Genomic DNA, 21,180 nt, shown 5'->3' with positions numbered 1-21,180 from the left:
GTCCCGCTTTATCTTGCGGCACCGTCCTGAAACACCTGTGCCTTTTACGGCGCTCGACATCGTAGACCACCCTCAAACTGCTGACCCTCTCTTGGCCTTTGGAAAAAAAAAATGGTTATAGACGTGCCATCAACACCTATGGCAAATGCACACCTGAGAAAATACACCTGATTATATGAGCACACTTCAAATTTCCCCCAGAGCTGTTCCCAGATGTTGCTCAAGCACATTTCATAGGCCAGAGCAGGTCAGATTGTACTTGGAATGGAAAATGTACATTTACAGTAAATCCCTTTGGGCAATACACAAATCTACCAAAAATAAACACTTTATTTTTCAACTGCACTTCAATCAGTTGTTGTTGTGAGAATAACTTATTGCGTTGCGTAAATCAAGTGTTCTTTGGTTTACGTCATTATACGAAAACTCATGTCGAAACTGTTCGGTCACGACAAGCCACTGCTTACTTCGACAAGAAAAAAAACCCCCATCTTTTTAAAATGTGTTGTTGGCAGCTCACAGCACACCAAAGCAATCTCGAGATGAAAATATGCGATGCTGAAGTCAGACTATTTATTTAACTTTTATTGGTTCAGATTTAATGAAATGTCTAATGGTGAGGCTGAAACAGTGCGCACATTGATCTGGTTGTGATTGAAGTTATGGTCAGTGCGCTGTGTTGCTTACATTGGACCTGGACTCAGAGATTAGAATAATATAAGCACATAAGCCTTTGCTTGTTCTCAGCCACTTCACCGTGCAACCCGGCACCTCTGGTTTTCTCCCCGCCCCTCTGCATTACCTGCAAGTTATATAACTGCACAGAGTACCCCATGTTGCATTTGTGTAATATGACCACATTTTAGGGACTACAGATCAAATTTAATGCTTGTGAAGAGATGATTGAACCATATCTTGTCAGTGTGCAAATCCATGAGCAGCAATGGACTCGTGCACTAAAAGCCACCCCCTCCTCCCCTTTTCTCCTCAACCTGCAGATGTTATATCGTGAGGGGGTGACTGGAATTACACTGAGTACAGAGACCCCTCTCAGAGCCTTTGCTGCAGTAAAAAGAAGAAAAAAAAACATAAAAACAAATATATTCGACAGAAACCTAAATCAAACCACACTGAATCACACTTCTGGGAAAAAATATGAAAGTGCAGACATACATGTTTGGGCCCACTGTGTTTCTTTTTACCCAGTTGCTTCTGTTTCATTTTAAGTTATAAAATGAATATTATGCAAACAATGACATATTCTCTATAGCATGAAGATGTTTTTATTTAACATGAAACACAGACCGTTGTTTTGCATATGAAAGATTACATTTCAAAGTGATGGAGTCACACTCAGTATGTCTACCAATGTCTTACTGTACTTACTGTATATGTTTCAAGGTTTTATCATTTTGATTTATAGGTAGCTAGATAGATGCAGAGCATACATGTATAGCTATGTACTGTGAGGTGGTAGTAGAATAAGCCAAAAAGTATAAGAAAAACAACAAAAGCTCTAAGCACTCATGCTAATCGTGTATCTGATGGGAAAGTCATTTAATCAAGCTCCATTAAAATGACAGTGAAAGCAGTTTGTTTCACTGTCTGCAGCCATCTATCATGTACTCTTGTACAAAGTCATTAAAATGCCTACAAGACTTTCTATTAGCACTTTTACTACATTCTTCTGAAGGCTTTTTTTCAACCCACGTGTTTGATTCCAGCAGATACTGCATCCTATAAAAAGAAGAAAGCAATGAAGAGAGAATCGTTCTCTGAAATCTTTCCTTAATATCCCTGATATACTTACATTCCACTTGTATCTTTTGTGGTGCCATCTTTGCCCATGATGAGATACTGTTTTCCCATGTCTAGTTTTCCTTTGCAGTGAACCCTCTTAGCAAACACTCGGACAGAGTTCTTACTCACCAACACATCGTTATCTAGTAGAAGGATTATAATTATTATATTTAAAGAAAGTCTTCAAATAAACATAATGAAAGGCAACAATAGTTCACTTACTCGATTTGAGAACCTCAATTATAAGAGTGGTGTACAACTCAAAGTTACTCTTCACAGAAATACTGGAGACCTCAACGATGTATGCTGGAATACAAAACAAATATAGAAATAATGCAGTGATTAACACCCCCAAAAATGCTAACAAGCTAACTAGCAAACAGTTAATATTTGATTCTTTTCACGTAAATGTCTTGTTTAGAATACTGACCGTAATCTACGATAGGGAAGGAGCAAGCATGTTGGACACGGGTAACCTTCCAAATTTTTTGTCTTGGATCAAATGTTTTTTGTAGGGTATGACAGGGTCCTATAAAAAGATTTTTAAAAAGTCAAGACACTTATATTTTTTTGATTGTTTTTTACACAAAATTACATAAAATTAAAAACAGACATGTTTCTGTTATGGAAGTCCCAGCATGGACTCAGGATCACTTTTCTGTGAATACAGCTGTTGGCTTCATCAAAGTCATATATTAGCACATCTCGAAAGGCACCCTCAATTCTGAAAGGTCTGTATGCATTGCAGAGCAACATATGCTGCTATCCAGGCAATATATATCAGGGAAGGTCTTGCATATTTCAGCAAGACAATGTAAAACCATACAAAGCATCAAGTTAAGAAACATGATATTTTAGTAACGAGCCTGGGTGCTCAACTAGTCTGCCTGTAGTCCAGACCTCTGCCCAAGTGAAAACATTTGGTGCTTGACAAAATGTAAAATATGACAAAAAAGACCCACAAGTGTCGAGCATCTCGAGTCCTGTATCAAACAAGAATTGGACAACATTCATCTCTCAAAAGTCCAGCGCTATTTCAGACATATACAGAAATTTACAGACTTTTGTTTTTTGAGATGCGTTGCTGCCTTTCAATTAAAAAGTGGGCTATTTTTTTAAAAACATTTTAAGCAGTTTAAACATTTAATATCTTTTCAGTTTTATTTTGAATAAAATATGACTTTATGAAATCTGAAAATCATTGGATTCAGTTTTTATTTTGATTTTAGACGGCCGTTTTAGATTTGGGGGTGTCATTGTAGTGTACTAAATTTTTTTTGTACTTTCTGCGCATTCGCACACGTCCTCTGAACACAGTTTGGATACCATCTTGCTTCTTTGTGGTGCAGCGTAGAACACAGTACACTTTCTGTCTGTAAGAAAAACACATAGTACTATTTATGAAGTCCTATTCAATAAAAGAGATCGCATATGTGTTTGTATAAAGAGAGAAAGAAAGAACGACAGTCTTACCTGGTTCATAATAATCATAGAATGTGGCTGGAGCAGGCTGTAGAAGCCCAACTGGTACCAGTTGTTTAGCTTCAAAACTAATACATTCCTCATCCTCTTTCACCTTCACAGAGATAAAAAAGTAAATCTAACATTTGACAAGCACATTTATTTTCCATAACCTGAATTCATCCATACCTCGTTGAAGTAAATCAGAAGTCTTCCAAAATACGTCTCATAATGGTCAATGTAATGTTCAGGTGAATCTTTTAACTGGGGAAAAAAAGAATTAAACAATTTTGCATTTTAGCAGAAAAAAAGAATCTTCTGAAGTTTCAGTGTGAGTACAGGTCATTCCAGTTTCACATGTAACTTTTATTATAATATTTTTGATGTGCTCTTTGAAACCACAAAATATTTTTTTCTTGAGTTAAATGAGATTTCTGTATGTTAAATATAGCTAACTTAAAATAACTTCACACATAGATAAAGAAAAGATCTAAAGACTAAATACATTTTTTTCACAAGTTTTCTCTCTTTAACAGAGAAAACTAAAGGCTTGTATTTGTTTACTGTAAATTTGCAAAAACATCTTATTAAGGTTATCAATTGTGTTTTTAAACTTAGCACAAAAAGTAAGATCATTTGTGTTTGGTCAGTTTTTTCTTTTTTGTAACAATACTTCTTGACAAGAAATCTAATACTGCCAGAAAGCCTGTGTTTTACCCTTAAATGGCGCCACATTTGTAAGCAAAATATATATGTATAGTTCTGTGTAAATAATCATTCTGTACATACCATAATTTTTAATCCTAAAACTGTTTATAACCTGCATAGTTCACATTTCTGTATAACTGTATACCTCAGATTTCTGTATAGTTTTTTTTTATTTCATATTTATATCCTGTTCATAGTCTGTACATACTTATAGTTATAGAATATTCATAACATACTTCATACTGTGTACATTATAACATACCCATAATAGACCCATTTCTGTAATACACTTACATATCTATATTATTGCTAATATATATTGTAATATATCTGTATCATGGCTAAAGCAAACTGCATTTCATTGCCCTGTACCTGTGACATGTGCAATGACAATAAAGTTGAATTCTATTCTATTCTATTCTATTCTAAAATGCCTTATGGGTTAAGCATCACAGTTGAGTATGTGGGTTGCTCTGCCAATGCCAAACAGCTTATACTCCTGTTGACTCTTGTTTGGGTTGCTTCACATTGAAGTGTGAAGCAACAAGACATGTTTGCATCTTAATTCATTTGTTTCACAATATGGGCTCCAGCACCATGTGGAAGAACCATACACAGCTATAAAAGCCTGGCACCTCGTCCTCATGTTGGTCAGCAGCCCGGTTACACACTGCTGTGGGATGATTTCATGTTCTCATGCTGAAAACACCAGCTGATAACCACCTTTTATGTAACCACTAAGTCTGATTACTAATGTTAGTTTCCTGAGCATGACGAACTTACTTGGAAGTAGTATAATGCAGTTTATACAGGATCGAACCTTCCATATAGGCTTCTTGTCTTATTTTATGTTTATTTTTTACATTTTTGTAATTTCTAATTATCAGAATGACACCCCAGCACTTGTATTTATGTCACAGTGCAACTCTGACAAATATTGCCTCAAAGAATGTTAAAATGAAGCACACCACGTGCAATTCCCCTTCAGCGTAAATAATTGCTGTGGCATCGAGATTTGCACATGTCTAGAAAATCTTCTCTTACTTTGTAATGGGAGTAATGGTGAAGAATACTAACCTTATCCAGGTCCTCCGTTTTAGCCTCAAATCCACTCAATAATGTAATATCGGCAATGGCCATTCCTGTAAGATTCCTCTTCTTACTATGACCATGAATACAAAAAACAAAAGGACATTGAGAAAGACATTGATCAGGAAATGTTTTTTTTTTTTGTTTGTTTTTTGAACTGCACAGCTCATACTCTGAATTCATATTCATGAAAAGTAAATATGAATTTACTGGATCTCATTTAACTAACCTGACACAGACAGTGTAGGTAACAGCCTCATTTGGACTGAAGTTATTATCAATCTCTCTCCTGTATCGGGTGTGAGCATCAGACCCCTCAATGGCTGTTCGTCCCAGGTCTTCCTGGTCTTGTTTCGCATCATCGTAGTCATAGTATTCATAATTTTCTAATATCGGAGCTAGATAGACAAAGATTAATGTAAGTGTGTGCCTTTTATCAGTAGTTGTGATTTGTTAGCATTTACAAATCTCACCAGTGTACTTCACTTTCCCCTCCACTCTGACACTGATAGACACCTGGTCACATTCATCCTTGGGTTCCAATAAATGGTAAGCCTTAACAATCTACAAGGGACATTTAGAGTCAATTATAGATCTGATTGATAATATACAAATCAAAGATGTGAATCCAACATACTTTAAGCTTAATTTCTCCTTTTCCAGTCAGATGCACGGTGATGTTGTTCCCTGTAAATTTCTAGGGCAACAGAAAAAAAATTAGAAGGGGGTTTCATCTTATACAGATATGTCTGAGCGCATTGCTTTATGATACCTTCAGGCTGGTCTCTACTTTTTCCTTCTTATTTTCTAGTTGAAGTGTTACAATTTCATTCCTTCCAGCAGAGGTGAAATCTGCTTTCAGTTTTGGTTCTGGACTGGGAGGCTTTTTTAACTCGTACTCTGCGAGGGCTTCCAGGGCCATGAGCGTATCCTGGGAATGGTAAGAATTCTTAATAATATAATGGTTGACATGTCTTCCCTGACAGTGAATAAATGGTGTTAAACAACAGGGGAAACAGGAGTTCCACACAAAGATGGATTCTCCAGCTCTAGCCTAATCACCTGTGTTGACTTGAAGCCTCCATAATAGTTTTCTCTGGAGTTTAACCAACAGGCTGCTCTCTCTGCCCAGTTTATATGCCCAAGCTGAACAGCAGTTAGAAGGACGTAGGCTGTCGTCTCTATTGTGATAGCATCCAGCTTTGGGCTGTCATTAACTGCCCAAAAATAGCAGTCATTCGTTCCTAATAAAAAAAACAAAACAGAATAATTATACAAAAATTAGACATTATATGATAATATAGGAAGAGACAGCACATATAATTTGGTCATAGTAATAGATTATTGTATGTATAGTGCCCACACTCATTTTCTTGTACTGGACATACCTTTAATAGCCGCTGCTTCCACTTTTTTCCATATATGTGAATGATCTGTTGTATTTGGCATGCACACTGAGAGGCAATAGGCTGTAATGGCGACAGCATAGGGATGCTGCAGCTCCACTGCGAGTGACTGGAGATATGATGTTGAAGAGGAAATACTTGGTCTCTGGAAGAGAATAACATGAAGGTGGTGAATTATTTTTTGCTCATATTTGTTGTGACTTATGGGCTAACTGTGGCAAATAAAAATTAACAATTCTCAATGTAGCATCAATTATTTTGTGTCCCCGAACCTGATGAATGTCCTGTTTTATCTAAATAGCAACAGTAATGCTAATATATAGAACGTTTTTCACAGGACTCCCTGCAGGTGAAACACTAAGTACATCCTGACACCTTTCATAGGAATTAGGAAGGTAAGTAGCAACCTAGTGCTTCTAATTAAATGCACCGGAATAACTGATCATTTGTGAGCGTGCTCACCACTACAAAAGCAGGAAATTTGGCATATGCTTTGGTTATTTTTCTCTTTTGTGTAATATTCCATCAGAGTTTATCATTTAAATGCTGTCTGGACTGCAGTCTGGACTCAGATACCAGACTGACTACAATTACCCACTTGTAGTCAAAACTAGTAAAAAAAGTACAGTTGGTTTTTAATATCACCACTCACCACTTTATTTTGCATATCAGGCTGGAGAAATTCGACAGACCGGTACAGTGCAAGAGTTATGAAAGCAGTCACTGATGCATCTTGGTCTTTGTCTATCTAGATTAAACACACAGATATAAAGTTGCACTCAGATCACTGTATTTTGGTTTGTTGTATTTAGAAACATGATATTTGACATGATATGGGAGACAAAATTAAAGGAAAAGAATGAACATTATAAAATGCAGTGCATTGGCCCATCACATGCTGCCAGAACAGCTTTAATGTAACTTAGCATTGACTCGACCAGTGTCTGGAGCTCTGATAGTAAAATAGTATGTTCTTCTTCCAAAAATATTCCCTTCTTTTTGTGTTTTAGTTAGATTTAAAGATGATGACTATTGCAAAGAAACCGCTGCCATCAGGATGGAAATGGGCCAACCAAGGCTTTATGACTTTTCCTTTAATTTGTCATCTGTTTATACCCCTAATGTTCTAATTAGGGGTGCAACGATATACAAAATTCAGGGTTCGGTTCGATACTTTGGTGTCACGGTTTAATATTTTTTCGATACCAAATTTTTTTTATGCTTTTTTAATTTGTCATTTATTAAAATTATAAATATATATTTTAACTCAAAAGTACAGTTTTTAAATTTAATGTTGCTGAAAGAACAAAGTAATAAAAAAATAAATCTATCTGATCGAGAAATCACTCATCTTTGGAAAAGAGAGTTTATTACAGAGAAATGTCTCTTTCCAAAATAAAAGCTATACTATACGCTTCTTCTGGGCTATATTCTCAGCAGCATATTAAACATATCAGGTCCCCATAAGGGGAATCATGTGCTAACGGCTGTCTAAATGACTCGGGTAAAGTTTGTAGCATGTGTGCTTGTTGTTTTTGTCGGCTTCCACTTGTCTTTGCACTAGGATGATGTCGGAGTCAATGTGCAGTCATATTAATTGTGTTCCCACTAGTGCTGTCAGCGTTAATCTGAAATGACGTTAACGCCACAACACGGCAAATCTCCGTTAACGAGCTACCGCGGATCGCCCCGTGCTTGGGGCTAGACGGCCAACACATTAACGAGCCAGTAGTTCCCACCCATGTAATTGAGCATTGCGTGGCACATCCGACATACTGTTTTACTTTTGTCCATGATGCGCTTACCTTCAGGGTCATACTTCACATGAAGACTCTGTTTTGTTTTATTTATTTTCTTTTTGGTTTTATCTGAGCACAATGTGGAAAAATGTTGCCGTTAATTTCAGCATTTTTCACTTTACAAACGGCGCCCCATACATATGTGTGTATTTACATATATATTCATATTTGTAAATGCAAGTATGTGTACTTGTGTACATATTGTTTTTTTTTCTGTATATGTCTGAAATAAAGATACAATAATAATAATAAAAAAAAAGACCAAAATAGTTCCAAAGGCCAGATCTGAATGAGGGTGGGGGAGGTTCAATTTGCCATTTTGCAATGAGCTTAGCTTCTGTCTTGCTAGCTTGCGCTGTGCTCAGTGGATCTGCGCTCAACAGTGCAGCCTAGGCGGAGTAGTCGAACGCAGATCCACTGAGCTCTCAACACGGACAGCATCGTCAGAAGAAAAGTTGATAAAATAAATTAAAAATTTTGTATTGTTCGATACATATGCTTACCGAACCGACAGCACTGTATCGAACGGTTCAATATCGATATGAGTATCGTTGCACCCCTAGTTCTAATATGCACAATACATTTATTTTGCGAGAATTTACCAGGGTTCCTTTGTGTAGCACAGGATTTGGGTCACTGAATGACCCATCATGTTTCTGGACTGAGAGCAAGTAACTGACTGATCTTCTGATGTCTTCTCCTAATCTGACGTTCTTCCGTTCTTCATTAGTCTGACGCTGAGTCACAAATGAAAACATTTTTACTATAAGAGCAGTCACCCTGAGAACATGAAAAAACAAAGTGAAAAGGTTGATTCATTATTATTCATAATGGAGATTTTAAAATATAAATATAAAGTGAGATTCAAATTACTACTTTACATCCAAAACTAAAGAAGAGTTATATAAACCCATACTCACCAATTACTCGATGGCACATAACTCAATGTACCATAGGCTCCATCATGCCTTCTATAGCTTGTGATGTGTTTACTGCCTAGCAAAAAAGTACACTGTGCTTATAAAAGTGTCAGTTCATTACTATATATATATGAATACATATATGAATCACGAAGGCGAAATACAAGCATAGTGATGATTTGTGACACAAAACTGACTTTTCCCCTAATTAAAACACAGAAAGTTATTCCATAAAAAAATTTGTGAGTGCATTTCAGTGCATTTCAAGTATGATTTTTTTTTACAATAACTTTAACATATTTAATAAGGTTATGTATTTTTTTTTTTTACCTTTATTCTATTGATTTTTACCACAGTCAAAAATTGTAATCTTTTTTGTTTGCATAATTTTTTCCAACATATTTGAGTCCTCATAGCTTCTGAACTACAGGAGATGAAAACACATGAAATCTTTTGAGCTAAAAACACATTCAAGCTCCATTTTTGGTTTATTATGCACCCAATCCAAAAATAATAATCTAAAAAGTCCTGTATTTGTTCATTAGGATTTGTTCTTCAATTACTATTGAGCAAAACTTTACCAATTTAATGATGCAGAGTACAGAAAAAAGCACTCACATCCTTAATGTTTTACTTGCTTTCTGATAAGTCACTAGAGAAAACTTTTTTTAAAAAGTGCATGCTGTGTATACTTGATGGTGTTGTATTACCATGTGGGACAGGAGACTGGTTAAATTGAGCTACAGTATATTTCAAGAGCCTGTAACTCAGCTCTAACATCATTAAACTAAGGTGAACTTCATGCTAAAATATTTGTTCAAGAAATCCTTCGGAGAGGTCAAATGGTAACTTTTTTAAGATCCGAATAATTGTATGTGGACTGACCAGTGAATCTATAAATTATAAAACAATTTTAATTTGTAGCATATTTAGCGCCTAATAAGGATATTTTTTCATGTCTTCCTACCTTGCTCAAGTTTATTAAGAGCATCTTCTCTGCTGCCAGGTGGCAGCTCAAACCACTGATTGCTCAAGTCAAGGTACCGGAAAGCTAAAACTGTAGGTCCCAGTTTTGACATTGTCTGTTCTAAACATCCAGTTGGCAAAACAATCATTTCAGCAACCCTTTCAGTAGAAAGAAGCTTTCTTGCATATGAATCACCAAAGCCATTCCCTGTTGAATGAGAGAAATTAAATAATAAGATGTCAGGTATTTCTAAAAGTCAACAAATTTTATGTCTGTGTCTCAGTGTCTACCTTCTACTGAAACAAATATATTGGAGCTGGAGTCAGGGACTGTGTCATCTGGTAAGGATCCGTCAATAGGTATAGTCTTTGTGCTTCTTCCTATCATAACAGAGATAAGTATAAAAAGGAGAACAATAACTATGACTGACATTAAACTATCCATCAGAAATACAAACCCACTCACCATCTAAGTTATGGACACTGGTTTCTTGATCTCTCTTTTCTAATCCTTCTTTCTACAACATAAGATAGAAGACAACCAGTTTATAGTATGCCTTGTTTTTGGAACTCAGACTGCCATAAAAGTATCTTATACATTTCACTCACCTGCACATTCAAAGTTTTTTCTATTGCATCTATTCCGGAGCTATTCTTCATATCATAGAGACGTATTTTGATGGGTATTGAACCAGCGACCATGGGCACAGCAGAGAAGGAGACAAACTGAGAGGATCGGGGTGCAAGAGTAATGTTAACGTAAGATGATTTCGTGGCTGAACCAGGAGAGCAAAGTCCTTCAGTTTGTTCCATGTGCACTGCCACCTGTGAACATGCAGGTGTCCAAGAAGACAAAAAAAAATCTTTACTTATTCCACACAAAGTAGTTACTGTTTCCAGTGACACTCAGCGCTGATGTTGAGGTTAATCTACCTGCAGTTCGAAGTCATCATAGTTGTAGATAACAGGTGAAACTGACAGCTGCTCAAATTTTTTCACAAATGAAGGCAGTCTCAGAGACACAAATGACCTCTTAAAGGCTCTGATCTCAAGTGGCTTATCGACACAGAAACCTGAGTGAAACACAGAATAGAAGTAAGTTGCAGTTAATGAGATCCAGTCAAATATCTGTGATGTGTTTATAAAGCACAGAGTAATGATTACCTGTGGATGGAGATAATGTGACAATCTGAATCTCCCATGTGGTGATGGAATCAGGAAGGAGCAATGAGTAGCTACAAGAGTTTTTGATGAAGAGAAATCAAATTAAATCAAATCAATCAGACAAATGACACAGTTTATACGGGGGTTCAAAGATAAGCTGCTTAAGTGAAATAATCACACATTATTCAAGCAATAACAATTAAGATGAGTACATAAACAAAGCAACTGCATGGTGTCATTATGCATCGAACAACTGTATTTGACTGGAAATGGATTTGTGTATATAAAAAAAAAAAATTCCCCACTCGCCCCTTCAAGCTCGGGTCCTCTACCAGAGGCCTGGGAGCTTGAGGGTCCTGCGCGTTATCTTAGCTGTTCCTAGGACTGTGCGCTTCTGGACAGAGATCTCCGATGTAAAATGGTAAATGGCCTGCATTTATATAGCGCTTTTCTAGTCCCTAAGGACCTCAAAGCACTTCACACTACATTCAGTCATTCACACACACATTCACACACACTAGTGATGGCAAGCTACATTGTAGCCACAGCTGCCCTGGGGCGCACTGACAGAGGCGAGGCTGACGGACACTGGCGCCACCGGGCCCTTTGACCACCACCAGTAGGCAAACATGGGGTTAGTATCTTGCCCAAGGATATTTGGCATGCAGCCAGGAGGTAGCCTGGGATCGAACCACCGACCTTCTGATTAGTGGCTGACCTGCTCTGCCACCTGAGCCACAGCCACCCCACATGATGTTGTTCCTGGGATCTTCTAGAGCCACTCATCTAGTTTGGGAGTCACCGCACCTAGTCCTCCGATTACCACTGGGACCACTGTTACCTGATGAAGGCTCTTAGACTCCTGTTGATCTTGTATAGCTCCGATAGTTGGCTAACCTCCCTCCCTACTACCTTGATCTTAGCCTCTTGCCTCCTTCTCCATGGAGGGCACTGCCCCTTGTGGCTGTAGCCAAGCATCTCACTGATCACTGCTGCCATGGTGTAGATCAGCTTGTTAGTCTCGGTAATGGTGGCTGTAGGTATCGTCCACAGTGCTGCATTAACATAGTCTAACAGACTTTCTGAGGGTACTTCACGTAGACTTGGTAACCGGCTACGGGGGATTCAGGTTTCAAGCTTGGCCATGATCCCATCTTTCAGGTCACTTCCTCTCGCACTCAACGATCCTTCTTCTATCGCACTTGGTGCTTGGTACCCAATCTCGAGTGGGGTTGATCATATCACCCTCCTGACCTGGCGTCCTGGCTCAGCATTTGTGTTGTACCTCGTCAATCTCTAGCTGTGAGAGCCGTCCCTTCTTTCGTATGTTGGAACACTGAGCTAGTTGTTTCGCCGTCGTTGTGGATGTTGGGTATCGAAGATTCCATAGGTCCCTCATCCTATTCATGTAACCCCTTCAACGAGGGTTACTAGTGTAGTAGCATTCCAACAATGCCCTATTTTTGTCTCTTGCCCACCGATGCCTTCTTGTTCCAGTAGCCCACTTCTCGTCAGGGTGCCCTGGTTCCTCAACACCTGACACGGACCTTGTTCATCCGGGCAACATCCAAGCCGGTATGCCTCATATTTATCTGTCTCGCTCATGTCTGCGGTAGGCTCGCTTAGCATGGGAGGTCTAGCCTTAGGACCCTTACTGGATACAGACACCCCAGGGGGGAATCGAACATGCGATCCTCTGCTCCAAAGGCATGTAGTCTACACACACACATATATATATATATATATATATATATATATATATATATATATATATATATATTAAAGGTACATTAAAAATGCTTACCTTTTTTTGTTGGAGACGTCAAATTCCACAAAACCAAAGCTTGGAGGAAAATATCTTCGGATATACTGAGAGGTTTCTGAGAAGAACTCCTCTATATCAGCAACGGATGCAGCTAAAAGCCAGAAAAAGTCAAAGTCAGTCAAAGTCAGACTTTGATAATTAAGCTACAGCTATTAAATGCTACTCAAGATGATTTTTAAAGTGTCAGCATAAAGTGTCAGTTTCATCTCACTCCTGCCAAATCCTTTTTGGAGTTCTTCCTGGATCTTTTTTTGTCTTAGACGCTCCGCTTCAAGGCAGCACTTTAAAAACACTTCAGCACAAGTTGGATTTTTTTTCACTAGAAGGACCCGATCAGCTCTTTCCCGACATGTTCGTTCCATCGGGATTTGAGAAAATCCATAAACACAACAGTTTTGCAGCTCTTTCTCTGTGTAGTTCAATTCTAAAGAAAATAAAAGACACATTTAGCATGTTCTTGCAAAAAATATTTTATACAATCAGACCAAAGTTTTAATACTAGAATCTTCTTACTCATGGCCATCATTTCGGGTTGAAGGTCCACTGAGCGTCTTTGTCGTGTTAATGAAGAATTACAACCAAAATCTAGTAGTAGGAGAGAAGCAGGAAAGCAACAGAAAAATGATTCGAATGGAATAAAAAAATGTAATACGTATTTATTAGCTGTTGTTGTAGGAAATAATTTGGAAAAGCGAAAGTGCTTCTTCCTACTGTCCAAAGATATGCAGTTAGTGGGGATAGGTTAATTGGAAACTAAATTGCCCATAGATGTGAATGCAGGTATGAATGTGAGTGTGAATGATTGTTTTCATGTGTTAGCCCTGTGATAGACTGGCGACCTGCCCAGGGAGTAGGCTGCCTCTTGCTCTAAGACAGCTGGGATAGGCTCCAGCAGCCCCCCCCCCCATGACCCTGAAAAGGATAAGCGGAAGAGAGTGGATGTATGTATGTATGTATGGATGGATGGATGGGAAAGTGTTGTGTTTATGGTTGGATTGATGGAAGCTTTATTCTCAAAGTCAGAAAATACAATTTTTTATTTAAACAGTGAAGTCTACATAAAATACAATTCCTTAAAAGACACTCATTGTATTTTAAAAAGGAAAATAACCTAAAGATATCATAATAATATGAAGTAACAACTGCTATGGCATTCAGAACACCTTGGTACTAATTAACAGAGGTTGTTAGTTTTCTTTCTAAAAACAGGGTATTTTATTACATTAAAATAGCATAACAGAGCTCTACAACAATGTCGAGAGGAAATAAGCATGTTTCTTCACATTTTTGTGTGTTAGGGTCCTGACTTCAAAGACACGGGGATTGGTGCGAGGAAGATAATGAGGTGGAAATGAAAAAGGACCGGGCAATTGTGGAGGAAGCAGATAAGTAGGAGTAGAAAGTCATTATGAAAAGGACATGATATAGATATAAAAGTACAAATGTTGAATAGTCATATCAACTTTGAAAGAGCTTTTTGTGATCTTGATAAAATTTATAGGCAATAGGCAATACTACGTAAATGGCTAGTCTCTAATCGCATACATAAAACGAAACCAAGTAGAAAGGCCCTGTCCATCTCAGCTACTGTATTCAGGATGGTGGGACGACATGGTGGCTTCCACAGAGCTGTGCCCGCTCCTATGTATATTTTATTGGATTATTTCAATAATGTATTAAAAAAGTTTCAAGGAGAAGATATAATTACACACTAATCAATTAAATAACCTCAAAAAATTACCTAATGTTCCTTTAACTAAATGAAGAAAAACTTTTTTTTCTTACCCTTTCTCCACAGAAACTGGTCATTAGATACAGAAGCCAAGCCATTGTCTAACAGAACTGATGCTGAGTCAGGTCCACCACCATAGGAACAACCCAGATCATATGAGTTCATAGTAGAGAATACCTGACAATTGAGAAGAAAAGCTTAGACTTACTACTATGATTACCTATAAATTACAAAAAATACCATAAGTATGAAAGTAGTGTGTGAGACTGTAACCTGTTTGGGTGTGAGTTTATTGTCAGCATTGAGAGCGTAGAAGGCCTTATCCACAGTCAGCAAAGCCACTTTTGCGCTGTTCCCATGTAGATCAAAGTCTATCTTTAAATGTGTGTTAGGTTCAAGGGTACCTTTGCGTTGTACCTAAATTAAGACATTTAAGATATACCAGGATTTTTTTTTTTTGTTTAGTGAAGGAAAATTCAAATAATACAAATAGACTTCTCAAACCAAAATCAAATAAATCTATCAATATAAAAACATGTAGATGTAGGCAATTTAAAAATCCAAATTATTTAAATATATGCAATGTTTGTACACCTCCATTAGTTAAATGTTAGTAAAAATTAGTTACAGCGCACACATTTGAAATAGTTTTGCTTTCTCTGCTCGTGCTGCACTTTTTTATCTGTTCTGTTTACTTACCTTGACATTTAGCTCACATTCATCCCTGACATGTCACTTCCTGTGTGTGTGTGTGTGTGTGTGTGTGTGTGTGTGTGTGTGTGTGTGTGTGTGTGTGTGTGTGTGTGTGTGTGTGTGTGTGTGTGTTGGAGTGGGGGGTGTTATATGATGATCTAAATGATCATTGGAACAATTTATTAACCCCTTAAAAATAAGAGGAAATTACATAGATAAACTAATATTCATAGGACATATTACAGTGTCCTGCAATGTTCTTGTCCAAATACTTATGGAAGTTATAGGTTAACGAACGCTAAAAAAGGATCCAAATTAATGAGAATGAACAGATTTAAGCGCACACATTTGAAATAGTTTTGCTTTCTCTGCTCGTGCTGCACTTTTTTATCTGTTCTGTTTACTTACCTTGACATTTAGCTCACATTCATCCCTGACATCTACCCACACTGAATCAGCTATGACGTGACCGTTAGTGTTGTGATAGTAGCCAATCACACGGAACGATGGAACCATATTATGTGTTATCTGCAGTTGGTGTTTAGCTGATATACCAAGTGGGAGTGAGCCGGTGTTTACTACAATTCCCCGGCTTAAGACCTGAAACAAAGACAATTAAAACGTGTTTAATCAAGACAAAATGCTGCTCCTTTATGAGAATACACAATATTGCATTTAGTCAGATATTTCTGACCATGTAGTGTATATATCCACTGCGTGGGCTGTTGATGGTGTTGAATGTTATGGTAAGGAATTCATTCACAGAGTAGATCCTGCTGGTAAAAGTCATGTAAAGGTAGCTGTCATGTTGAGAGGAAGCACGTCGCATTATTTTTCTCTCTCGTAATCCATTTGTAGAAACCTGTTGGAGGCAGATGAACAAACAGTTAAAACTGGAATCAAATCTGTTAAACAACACCTTTGAATAAGGTTGGGGATACTAACTTCAACTGTAATATCAGCTTTATCATGAACATTAAAAGTATTGAACAGTGCCCCGTCTTGATCAGTGGTGCCTTCCCAAGGCTGTGATGTTGGTAGATTAATATTTACTGGCACACCAACTGCTGGAGAGCCATCTGGCAGACGCACGAGCACCTATATGAAAAACAAAGAAAAGTTTTATTAAAGATCATTCCAGTAATTTGTGTAACTATTCCCATGTGTTAGTTTCAGACATACCACCACGTCCAGTGGATATCCAGGAATAAAATGAGATCGAGTTCGAGAGAGGTCTATCGTGTATTTGTGGGTGAAGATTCGCAGGTAAACTTCTGCCTCTTGTATTTCACCACCTAGGCCAAAAAATGTACACAGTATTATCAAGAAAAATAAAAGGTCGCATTAATATTTCTCCATGTCTTAATGAGTTTATCAATAGATTTATTATATTGGAACTTTTACTTATTAAATGCAATAATTAAATGTAGCTCCAGAAATTCTGTATTATGCACTGCTATATGAAACCACATTGTTTACAACAATTAAATACTCTAATATCTATGATTTCAAATAAAATAACCAAAAACAAACTCAGATATATTGATGAATGTAAATGTCTCCTTTACTTTGTATGTTTGTGACAAACACTCTCAAAAACAATCGATCTCCATTTTCCTGCATCTTAGAGAGGGTTGTTTTCAGCTGCCTCTGAAGTTTTGCATTTGTCTCATTAAACAAAAGAGAAACCTTTGCATTTCCATCTTTGACCTGCAAGAAACAGAGAAGTTTTGATAAAATGAAACAATAATGGCATGCAGTTTGTTACTCATTTTAAAATTAGCTGCATTGTGAATTTTGGATGGATTTCCTCACCGAACCGGTCTGCTCCAGTCCCTTGATAAAAGTCATTTCCTGACCGCCAGAGCCATCTTTTTTTACAAATCCAAACTGGCAGTGATAAGCACCTTTAACTTTTTCACCATGTGTGTACCTAAAGAAAACAACTGTTAACTGGAGCAAAGATAGTCTAAAAATGCAATAGTATATTTATACTTGAGACAGTCAATCCAAGCATTAAACGGTCTGACTCAAGCAGTGAATATTTTTTGTTGCTGAATCCAAGTTAATAAAAAGTTTTATTATTTTCACTGCATAGGAAAGAATTATGGAAGAGAAAATGCCCAATCTCAAACTCCAGGTTTTCACCTGGTAAGTGATCAGAGGCTGCAAGGACCATCATGTGTCATAATGAGTCATTATGTGACATTAATTTCATTTTTCAAATCGTGCTACAGTAGACTTGCAGATTCCCTTACGTTTTTTGCATTTTTCATTGCATGAGTGTGCTTATTTGAATACTGGCAGCCCTTGGTCAGGTAATGACTTGGTTAAACAGTTAAACTGTTCTATTTGTTAAAAGTCATCCTGCTGATAAGATGTTGACAAAATCACCCCAATGCCAAAGCCTTAGCTTTTAACATTTCTTGACATGAATTTGCAAAGAAAGAGTTAGTTTAATGGAAGTAAAATTAGCACTTACATTGCTGAGATGGTGAATTGAAGATCTTTGTTGGTCAGCAAAATATATTTCGGATCCATTACGATGTTCACATCAAAGCTTGGTAAAACTACAGTTAGTAAATAAGTTATGAGAGTCAAAAGATACTTTCTGTGAATTTAAAAAAAAGATCTCAATTGCACGAATCAGTTTATAGTAAACTTACTAAATTTCTGAACTTTGAACTCTCTGAAGGCAGCATTTGCTTCATCACCCTCATAGTGTGCAGTAATCTTCCAAGTACCCGTTCTTTACGAACAACAAAGTACAGTAAGTGTCAAAATTCCTTGACATCTTCACTTTCATTGGAAATTTGTAACCTACTCAGAAACGTCAGGTATGAGGAATGAGTCTTGATGTACTCCTCCCTTTGCAATCTTCATGATTTTCATTATTCTATTTCCAGCAGCATTCTGTCATACAGTGACCAAACACAGACCAAGACAAGAAAGAGTGAATATGTTTCTGTCTTTCAAACTTGTATTACCAAAGACATTTATAAAGAAAATATATAATATTAATAATTATAACTCACAATTACTGATATGTGGACAGGTTCCTCATGAGGCCTCATCGTGTGGTCAAGAGTGAAGATTCTGTACTTCACTAAAAGAATGATAACATAAAAGGAATATAAAATGTCTTTTTCACAAAATAATCACTGTTAGGTAAAGTCTGTAGAATTATTTAATTTTCTTTTACTTTGTTTCTACCTCTGTCTGCTGGGTTATAAATTGGCTGAGCTGTCTGAATGAAGATGTAGCCCCTGTGTTTTGACACCAGAACCCTTGTTAGCTTCGTGTTGGGTGTGAAGGATTGGCTCTCTGCCACGAGCATAACGTAAGAAGGAAATTGAGGCAATCCTAACAAAGAATCCATGTTTAGCTGTAAAGATGTAAATTATAAAGTTAGGGTAAAGTGGGTAGTAACATCTCAGTCCTGTCTTTTATTGTTTGCTTTTTGTTTGAGTGTGAAGTCTGCATACCTTGAGCTCAGCTATTTCAATCTTGTCTTCTTTAGTGCACGTAACCGTTTTCATCTCAGACACAACAGTACTAGAGATCTCATCCTTCAGGTAGAGCTTAACAGGTTTGTTAAGGTGACCCGGTCCCATCTGGACAAACACTTTCTCATTAACGCCCACGTGAAAGACTTTCGGGCCTGAGATGAAGAATCTGCACACAAAAATGAAAGATAGTGAACATTACATCTTTTAATAATCTGTTTCACATAATCTGATTTTTAGATAACTATGCAATCTGCAGTGCTGCATATTTGAGCGTATCTTACATTAAGTCAAGTTGATTATTAGGAAATAAATATGGGAATACCAACATGTGATTTTTTTTTCATTTGTAAGGTTATGAAATTGTTTGAAGACAAAAACTTTAGTTATATTTAATTATATATATCAGCTAAAATGACATCAGCCATTAAAGCATTACACTTCATTCTTCCTAAATTTACCTGTTTTGTGCTGAACACTCCGCGATCCATATCAGCAGCAGTATCACAAAAATGTGGCACTTCATCGCGCCGCTTTGATTACTTTGCCTGCTTTGACACAGACTTTAGATTAACTGCTGTTTTGTAAGTCACTCACCCCTGTTTCACAATATCTGGATCTCATTAATGCCCTCCCTCTGTTTTTTTCAGCTGCAGATGAACAGACTTATAAAACTTAAAACCAATTACAAAACTTTAAAAAATGCATGCATAAACACTCAAGGCATAATATGATAACAGTTTAATACTGCTAGATATAGCATGTTGCTCGATGCATGCTGCTGTTTAACACACAATGTGTTTTTTTTGTCAATTATTAAAATTATTAAATCTATATATTTTTTTTTAACTTTGCACATTAGGTTTCAATAGACCACCAGACCAACATTTCTGACAACAAGCTGTTTGGTTTTATTAAAATCCGTTTTACATTGCTACTTGGCTTGCAGCCTGGAAAGTGTTCCTGTTTCACAATGTGTAACCATCTCCTCATTGGTCAGTTGAAGCCAGATTTCCCTTAAGTCATGTGGTTTACAAGAAATCATGTTTGTTTTTTCTGTTTTCATCCCCCCCTCCTAGCTACCTTTGAAACTAAATGGCTGACAAATTATTTGACGAATACAGATTAATTGTTCTCTTTTTCTTTAGCAGTCATAGAGTATTTCTCATCTCTTTGTAATAGTTAGAAAAGCTGTTTATTCCACACTTGCTGGACATGGTGTCATGGTCCTGGGTCGAGCGACCCAGTGTTTGAGTTTTATGTATCTTTTGTATTCATTTGTGCCCTAGTTTAGTTCATCTAGTTTATTTTGAGGTTGCTGTTTAGTCCTTTGTTTCTTAGTGTTTATGTCATCTCCTCCTGTACGCAGTCTCCCTGGTTCGTGTGTCTACCTGTCATGCGTCATGTCTGTGTGGTTATGTTCAGTTCAGATCACGTCTAATCTCCATGTTTCCTGTTTTACTTTGAAAGTCTGTGTCTAATGTCAGTGTATGTAGTTTCACTTTTCCTGTCCTGTCATTAGGTTCATGTGTATCAGCTGTTCCCCCTCATGTGTTTCCACTTCCCTTGATCATCCCTTATGTGTATTTAGTCTCTGTGTTTTATTCAGTCTGTGTCGTGTCCTCACGACCAGTCTTTGTCATGGTTTTCTGAGTCTTCATAGAGAAGACTCATAAGTTACTCCGGTCTACTCTCTTGTGTTCGCACCTGGGTCCACCACATGCACCACCGCATGGTCTGTCTCCTCAGATCGTGACACATGGTCCTTATGTGTGTATTAATTAGTGAATTGAATAATAAGGTAAATAAATATAGCAAGGCACTTCATGATATTCAAAATTAAACATCATTATGGTAATTAGATTGTTTTAAACTATAAATATAAATCTTTTTTCCAGTTGCTTCTGTTTCTTGCTACTTTGTGTGTGTATTACTGCTCCTTTGGACTAGTACTGTAATACACATGCAATGTCATTTGCTCAATATTAGACGATTTAAATGAAACACAGAACATTGTTTTGCATATAAATAAATGGTTAAAGGTTACAGGTTAAATCACAACGTGACTGAGTCATAAGCTTATACCATTTTGATTCATGGGTAGCTAGTGT

General features: G+C 37.1%; 1 protein-coding gene across 1 annotated transcript; it reads right to left on the bottom strand.

The window, feature by feature from the left end:
- Positions 1 to 1,260: 1,260 nt before the first annotated feature.
- Positions 1,261 to 19,664, bottom strand: LOC147319440 (complement C4-B-like). Its single transcript, XM_086312084.1, has 41 exons — positions 19,531 to 19,664; positions 19,049 to 19,238; positions 18,777 to 18,948; positions 18,599 to 18,669; positions 18,388 to 18,476; positions 18,230 to 18,312; positions 18,046 to 18,133; positions 17,379 to 17,496; positions 17,132 to 17,273; positions 16,746 to 16,858; positions 16,509 to 16,661; positions 16,258 to 16,425; positions 15,972 to 16,163; positions 15,144 to 15,287; positions 14,924 to 15,047; positions 13,652 to 13,723; positions 13,350 to 13,562; positions 13,118 to 13,229; positions 11,314 to 11,384; positions 11,083 to 11,222; positions 10,759 to 10,974; positions 10,616 to 10,667; positions 10,441 to 10,530; positions 10,151 to 10,357; positions 9,184 to 9,259; positions 8,866 to 9,043; positions 7,117 to 7,212; positions 6,447 to 6,609; positions 6,121 to 6,302; positions 5,831 to 5,989; positions 5,696 to 5,755; positions 5,532 to 5,622; positions 5,288 to 5,456; positions 5,047 to 5,131; positions 3,451 to 3,525; positions 3,274 to 3,376; positions 3,084 to 3,173; positions 2,231 to 2,329; positions 2,023 to 2,106; positions 1,811 to 1,943; positions 1,261 to 1,737 (listed from the first exon to the last, which is right to left on the bottom strand). Exons 1-41 carry the CDS (start codon positions 19,593 to 19,595, stop codon positions 1,599 to 1,601), a joined length of 5,067 nt encoding a protein of 1,688 aa, XP_086168210.1. The 5' UTR covers positions 19,596 to 19,664; the 3' UTR covers positions 1,261 to 1,598.
- Between the last annotated feature and the right edge of the window lie 1,516 nt (positions 19,665 to 21,180).

This window comes from Aulonocara sp. 'chitande type north' Nkhata Bay, linkage group LG11 (assembly GCF_057382095.1).
Source record: "Aulonocara sp. 'chitande type north' Nkhata Bay isolate Kocher_YH1m ecotype deep benthic linkage group LG11, A_spYH_male_GT1.1, whole genome shotgun sequence".
Taxonomy (NCBI): Eukaryota; Metazoa; Chordata; class Actinopteri; order Cichliformes; family Cichlidae; genus Aulonocara; species Aulonocara sp. 'chitande type north' Nkhata Bay.
The sequence above is the reverse complement of the archived record's forward strand: the minus strand, read 5'-3'. Positions and strand labels throughout refer to the sequence as shown.